We start from the raw sequence: 7,261 nt of genomic DNA on the forward strand, positions 1-7,261 counted from the left end.
ACTGTCAGCGCTTGGCTCTGGCCCAGGGTCGAAGGAAGCCCCCACAAAACCTGGGTGCAGCTGCTTGCTTCCCTCCAACAGCTGTTCACCTTGGAACCCAAGAGGCCAAAAAATGTTCGGTCAGCTCCTGACGGGACATCTTCCGCTTAATGACGAAGGACACAAACTTGTGGTCTATCCTCTTCCCCGCACCAATCCAGACCCTACCAAAACAGGACGGGTGCAAAGTATGCCTATCTTCATTTTTAATAGACACTGCCAAGTTAGCACTCAAAAAGCTGTTTCCATTTTCACTACTCAACGGTGAACAAAGCCACCTAATTGCTCAGATCCTTGCCAAAATTTGATAGTCCTAAATTTTTAAATTTTTGCCAAATTGATGGGCAGGAGAGAGGGGAATGCAAGTTTATAGATTTAATTCACAGTCTAAAGACACTTTTTTTAAAAAAAGCAGGCAATTTGCCTTGCAAGTAGCAAATACAACAAACTATTTTAGAAGCTGACAAGAGATAAGGTTTTCATGGTGCCATCTCCTGAGTGCCCATTTTTGTGCCAGGGACCAAGCTCAACAACTCACAGGAATCTTCTCCAGCTCCAATAGCACCAAGCTGCTATTTATTATTCCTGCCCCGCAGATGCAGAAACAGAGGTTCAGAACAGTGACTCGAACTATCAACTCTCACAAGTACGTGGGGAAGTTGAGATTTATACTTCAGTCTACACAAAGGTCCACACTCAAATACAAATTTAGCAGCTTTATGCTATAAAGTCTCATTGGTTGTCAATGTATCATTCTGTGATTTTCAGTAAATCTATCATGACACAACCATCATCACCTTCCAGTTCTCAAGTCTTTCCATCATACCCAAAATGTTCTCTCATGTCCACTTGCTGGAAACCCGTGCCACCATGCACAGCCCTGGGCGACCACATCTCTGCTCTTGGTCTCTACAGATCTGCCTTTTCTGAGTAGCTCATGTAATGAGAAGTCTTTTGCATGTGCCTTCTTTCACGTAGCACAGTGTTTCTGAGTTTATGCAGGCTGTTGGATGCGTCCGTCATTCATTCCTTTCCACTACAAGTAGCATCCTCCTGGATGCATTCACCAGCTGATGGACTTCTGGATGCATTTTTTGGCTTTGGGCTACTATGGATAATGCTGCTATGAACATTCATGTTCGTGTCTTTCTGTGGACATATGTTTTCCTTTCTGTCGAGCAGATTCCAAGAAGCAGGACTGCTGCAGCCTATGGGAAGTGTATGTTTTTCAAGAAACTGCCAAACTGCTTACCAAAGCGGCTTCATCATTCTCCATTCCCTCCAGCATCTGATAAAAATTTTAAGCTGAATATTCAAGAAATGTGAAAGCTTTGGGTTCCACTCAGGCACAGGGGACGTGTACGTCAGTCATGTGTATTAGATGCCCGAGTCCAGTGCAGGGCGGGGCGGGGGGGGGGGGGGTGGTAAGCCTGTAACTCTGAAGACCCCTTCAATTCATTAGTGATTCATGCCACTCCATGTATGCATTTAGGATGGCCGACTGAAACAGCACTGACATTTGGGGGTAAAAGAGGCCCTAATGACCACCATTTCTCAATGGGTGCTTCATCCTTCCACCACTCTGTTTTATTAATACTCATTTTTCCTTGTTTATCAAGCAGGTCCATTGGGGTCTTTGTCTAGAAGCCTCACTGGGACCTTCTGTATCTTCTTTAGAACCTGCAGCTCTCATCCACAGATAACAAATGGCATTCTCATGCCCATTTCACCCTCTCACAGGCAAACATGTCCAGTAAGACCATTCAGATGCTGAATCCCTGACCCCAGCCAGTCACCCTGGCTCACTGGACACATTGCTATTGATCAACACTTGTCCCTTTGGCTGCATCTGACTGTTAGTAATCCATTAAAAAAATCTGTGGCTTTCTTCCTCTCCAAACCAATTTGAATCCATTTTATAAGATGTCATGAGACACTCCAACTGCTTTCTAATATCTCCATGATATTGGCTCCTAGACCCAATTCTGTAATATGTTTGCAAATGCTGTTATGCTTGTCGAACGTGGTTTGTTTTCAAGAACCTCATAGATTTTTTATTGGTTTACTTGCGACAGCCCACTATATGTCTTTACCAAGTGTACAACACATCCTTCCTCCAGGTACCAGAACATCAGGCACTTGATTTGTAGGTACAGTAAGAGAAGGCAATGGGCCTGGCACAGAACCTGAAAGCAAGAAAGAATGTGTGCAGGAGGGTGGCAGGAAAGCAAAGAGGACATACCCAAGCGCTGTCGTGTTATGACGCATAACCAGTTGTGTTTTAAAAAAAAAAAGTCCTAATCAAAAGTTAACAAGAGCAAAATGGACCAAAATATATTGTCATATTGGGCTGGGGTTGTGGCTCAGTGGTAAAACACTTGCCTAGCATGCATGTGGCACTGGGTTTGATCCCAAGCACCACATAAAAAATTAAAAATAAAAATAAAAAAATATATGTTGTCATATTGTGTGCATGTATGAGACGACAACAAATCCTACTATTCTGAATAGGTACAGGGCATCAATAAGAAATATTTTTTTAAAAATTTAAATTCTTAAAACTAAGCATTGTCTATCTAAACCCCTGAATGGTCAAACTTACTCATCTGTTAGAAATTTTCAATGGAAATTTCTCTAAAAGCAATTACAGAGAATCAAGCCCCCCAAAAGGAGAAAAACTAAAAATCACCAGCAAAATCCAGCCACCCTGTTGTCAATTCCTAGTTGAGCTTAACACTGATGGTCCCGGCCCATGTACATGTACCAATGCCAAGGCCAGTGACACACAAGGTTCCCCTCTGGTACAAAGAGCCTACTCGGCACTGGACAGTCTTCTATCCTCTCTGTGCACATCATCTTAGTCAGTCTCCACAGAAGCCAGTGAGGCAACTCTAATTATCCTCACTTTACAGATGAGAAGCTGGGGACCCGAGAAGATAAATGGCTTGCCCAAACTGGCACGGTTAGTAAGAGGCAGAAGCAGGATTGAAACCAAGGGCTTCAGACTCCAAAGCTCTTTTCTCTAAACCCCACTGCCTCTAAGCTAAATTCCCCCATCCCGGTCGCCCTGAGACTCCACTATCTCTTCATCATCATCAATAAATATTTATCAAGGACCACTGCCAACGCAGCCTCGCTCTAGTTTCCACAGCAACACACTGTCAGAGAGTCATGGGAGTATCCCGTGCTTGAAAGAATGATGCTGTAATGTCCTCTGATCATGGCTCTGAAAGGTGACAGTTACACTACTACAGGCGACTCCATCTCAGCTGGCAGCCTGGAGGCTGCAGGAGCTGTAGTGAGGACAAACAAGCAGGAATTAAAGTAGAGGAGAAAGATAATGGGTGGTAACGCAAGAAGATGCTCTGCATCACTGTGTCTGTGACTGTTGCGGGAACAGAGTCCAAGCCAGGACTGCGCATTAATTGTTCTTCTATTAGGAAACAAATCAAGCAATCCAGAAGAGAAAGTAAAATTTGACTGTACTGCTAATGGTTCCCCAGAGGTATCCGCCAGTGATTATCCAGTTAAATGGCTACACTGCTAACAACTGCAACCTCAGTCGGTCCCCTTTAAGATCCGGTTATGTCTTCAATATACAGATTCTGAAACCCACTAGTAAATGGACTAATTATCCCCTTATCTGTTTATTTAACTGCCTCCCCCTTCCCTCACTCCAAATCATGTTTTGCCACACTGTTAACACGCTGTTTTTAAATGTTTCTGTTTGTTTGTTTGTTTGGGGCTTTTTGTTTTGTTTTGTTTTATCATTCCTTACAAAAATTGCCGTGGCTCATGAAACACATGTTAGAGTAAAAAAGGAAATTGCCTTTTGATGACAAGCTTCTGCTTCTGACTTTTGGATACCGTGACCAACATGTTACAGCGAAACCTATCATCCCAACTATGTCTTGGATGTAAGCTTACAAATTGAAATTGCTTTTGAGACTGGGACTCTTCAGATCAAAGCAATATGGAAAACACACCACTGAGTTTTAAAATGCATTATTTACCCAGACTTGCCAAAAGTTTCAAATAAGATACTTTAAAGGAAATCAACCTATTCGTCATATTTGTGATAGATTTGGATTCCAACAAGACTGTGTCCATTTTTTAAAAAGTCAACATTTCTGTAGCTACAAAAACAGACGTTTATCCAGAAACCTGGAAAAAAAATCTAATTTAAGAGATTTAGTTAGCATTAAAAACCAGAAAGGAGAATATAGACATACACAGAAAATCCCCATTTCTACAAATGAATAAGGTTTACAATGCACCAAATCCCCAACGAAAGCTAATCCCGCTCCTTTAAGGAGCCCCGGGAACAAATGCAGGCGCTTGCTAAATATACAGTAGGTTTGCAGAAGGCGGCCAGCTCAGGTAACCCAAAAGAAACATATGGCGCCTTAACAGTAGATTTCTTCCCAAACTGTACTTCACAATTGCTTTTCTTCCCCCATGTGTTCCGAAGAGCAAACAAAGAAAAGGTGCTTGCTCCTCACACTTCTCTAAATGTTTTAACAAAAGGCTGCTGAATAAACACATTACTCATTTAAAAATTGAAAAGAAGTTCTATTCCTGAGATGAAAGCACCTAGATTTGCATTTTAACAGTTGTGGGCGAGCACCACCTGGCGGTAGCATCCGGAACACTCGTGCGTTCAGCCCCTGGACAGCTTCCTGAGCCCGCAGGGATTTTAGAGCTGGCGACCCAAGAACTATGAGACCCGTGGTGGAATACGCTTGATTCTGGTTTTGCCGCGGGACCGTAACTAATACTGATGTGTGATTGGCCAGCCAAGCCTTGGAGGACAGTAAAATCTGAGTCACGAAACATACCCAGGTCCTCGGGACTGCCCCAGCATCCTCCTTCCCTAACCTCCCTTAGTATACTTAACACAGATCCCAAAATGAGAAAACCAGGGACTGTGCACCATCTTTGGAATGGTGTTGGGGCTGTCTCTCTCCTCTCCCTTGCTAATCCAGCCTTTCAGCTTCACACACAAGGAGCGTCTTCCTCGCCCTGCTTCCCAGCCACGGAAATAGGCTGCCCCTTCACAGAAGTCTGATGTTCAGTTTCCATTTTAGAATCAAGAGAAGGAGACTAACGCATTTCCAGTGGAATGTCACTACAGTAGTTCTTAACCTCAAAAGCAGCCTGTTTAAAGACGTTACACTTCCCTCAGGTTCATCTTTACCCCCCACCCCTCCCCATAATACACGGGCACAGCTGTTGCTTAGCATTCCAAAAGAATCTCTTCCTAGGTCCTGCTTGATTAGCTCCACCGGCCCCTGTGGTCCCAGCAACCTCAGCTGAGCATGGTCACACCAAAGCCAAAGGGTGCTAAGAAACTTCAAGGTGATTTCTGAACTTGGTATACCTGCATCACCTCCTCCCATCTCTCCTACCCTCCGCTGCCTGCTCTTCAGGGACTGTGGATGGAAGCTGACTGCAGTGGGATTTGGTGATGGGTAAGACCCCATCCGTGGTAGTCTCTTTGCATATGTCAACTTAGCCTTAGGAGCACAGCAGCGCAAACTCCCACACTGGGGAACTACTTCTCCCCTACCTCCTAGGGACTGAACCCAAATATGAACTTTTCAGGAGAAGACAAGCTCACAGGTTAAAGCCACTCCACCTGAAGGGCCTTAACAGGGGGTGCCCATTACTCCGGATAAAAGGCACGGGGTAAGGTGGAGGTACTGTTGTTTCAGTCATGAATGCAAACACTCCCATGGGTACCTCGAGTGGCTTGCTTGGGGACAAGCTAAGGAGTGCCGCATGTTTTGAAAAAGACTGGGGCTTACTGTGTGTCTCTGAGGAGAAAAGAAAAGCCACCGCCCTGGCAGCCTCGGCCTGCTAGGGACCTGTCCTCCCCAGTTAAAGCGCGCACTGCCCAACGACCTGCCAGGGAGAGAATGTTCTCCCCGGGGCGCCAATGCCGCTTCTCATCTCGCCGCGGCCCCAAACACTCGAGTGACAGATTCCGACAAGTGGGAGACAGCAAGTGGAAATATTCGCAACAACCGCGGAAAGTTACTCCAGCCCCGGGGGCCGGCAGGAAAGTAAAGCGAGGAACTTGGCGAAACGCGGGCTGCCGGGGGACGCGCGGGGCCGAGCACGCTGTTCAGGACGCTCCTGCACACCGCGGCCCGCGTCTCGCAGCTGGGACCCGAGCTCGGGCCACTGGGCCCTGCGTCCTCGGAAAGATCGCAGAACTTTCTCAACCGAAGGCCCGCGGCGGGGGCCCGGGCGCATCCGGAAGGAGAGGGGAGCCGGGCGGGCGCACTCACCTGCGGCGCTCTGCGCCCGGGCGCCGGGCAGCGGCGGCAGCTGCAGCCGCAGGAGCAGGCTGAGGGCGAGCGCGGCGAGGCTCGCCATCCGGGCGGCGGCGGGCGGCTCAGCCCCTTCCCGCGGGGGCCGGGGCCGGGACTGGGGCGGGCGCGGGGCGGCCCCGCATCGCCGGCGCGGCCGCAGGCTGTGCGCGCCGCTGGGCGCCCCAACTGGCTCTAACCGGGCTCCGGGAGCCGGCGCCGCTGCGCTCCGAGCCGAGGCGCGGCGCGAACTGAGGCGGGAGGCTGGGCGGGGGCGGGACGCGGGGGCCGGGGGGCGGTGTCCCCCGAGTCCTAACGCCGCCGTCGCCTCCCGCCCGCCTGGGCGCTCCGCCTCGGCCGCGCACACACCCTCGCGCGCACGCCCGCGCCTGGCACACGCCCGCGGCAGGCACACGCGGGCTCCCCCACGCACTCTCTCCAGGCTGGCCGGCTCCGGGCGGCTCGCACAGTCACGCGTGTACGCGCCTCACCCTCGCACCCACACGACCGGCAGGGTCCTCGCCTCTTCGCCCCGCGCCTCGCCACGCAGCCAAGCATCGTCTGTCCTGCGGGGGCGCAGGTACGGGGGCGGCGGGGGGAGGGAGAGAGCAAGCAGCGGTTTGAACTCGGGTTGGGGAACTGGTGAATGGTGGGCAATGGGGAGGGAAGGGAGACTGGGAGCAGCCTCTTAATTCTCGATGAGCGGCCAGGTGACGTGCGTGGTTGTGGGGGCGTTCTGCCCAAAGCTGCTGGGGCCGGCTGCCGCCGGGGAGGGTCTGGGGCACACCCTGAGATGAGAATTTCATCTAAGATTGTTTCTCCCCCACCACCACCCTACCCCCTCCTGGGTCGCATCACTAACCCTGACCTCACTGCAATCCCGCCCCCTCCACCACCACCTCGTCAGC

The 7,261-nt window shown here is 49.6% G+C and overlaps 1 protein-coding gene across 2 annotated transcripts in view; it reads right to left on the reverse strand.

The window, feature by feature from the left end:
- The window catches only part of Ptprt (protein tyrosine phosphatase receptor type T), a 1,048,660-nt gene extending 1,042,240 nt beyond the window's left edge, over nucleotides 1-6,420 (reverse strand). For both annotated transcript variants that reach the window (XM_027945221.3, XM_027945220.3), the window contains exon 1: nucleotides 6,333-6,420. In XM_027945221.3, coding sequence (XP_027801022.1) covers nucleotides 6,333-6,420 — 88 coding nt within the window. The remainder of the gene's footprint in view (nucleotides 1-6,332) is intronic.
- Between the last annotated feature and the right edge of the window lie 841 nt (nucleotides 6,421-7,261).

Source organism: Marmota flaviventris, chromosome 2 (genome assembly GCF_047511675.1).
Source record: "Marmota flaviventris isolate mMarFla1 chromosome 2, mMarFla1.hap1, whole genome shotgun sequence".
NCBI classification, from domain to species: domain Eukaryota; kingdom Metazoa; phylum Chordata; class Mammalia; order Rodentia; family Sciuridae; genus Marmota; species Marmota flaviventris.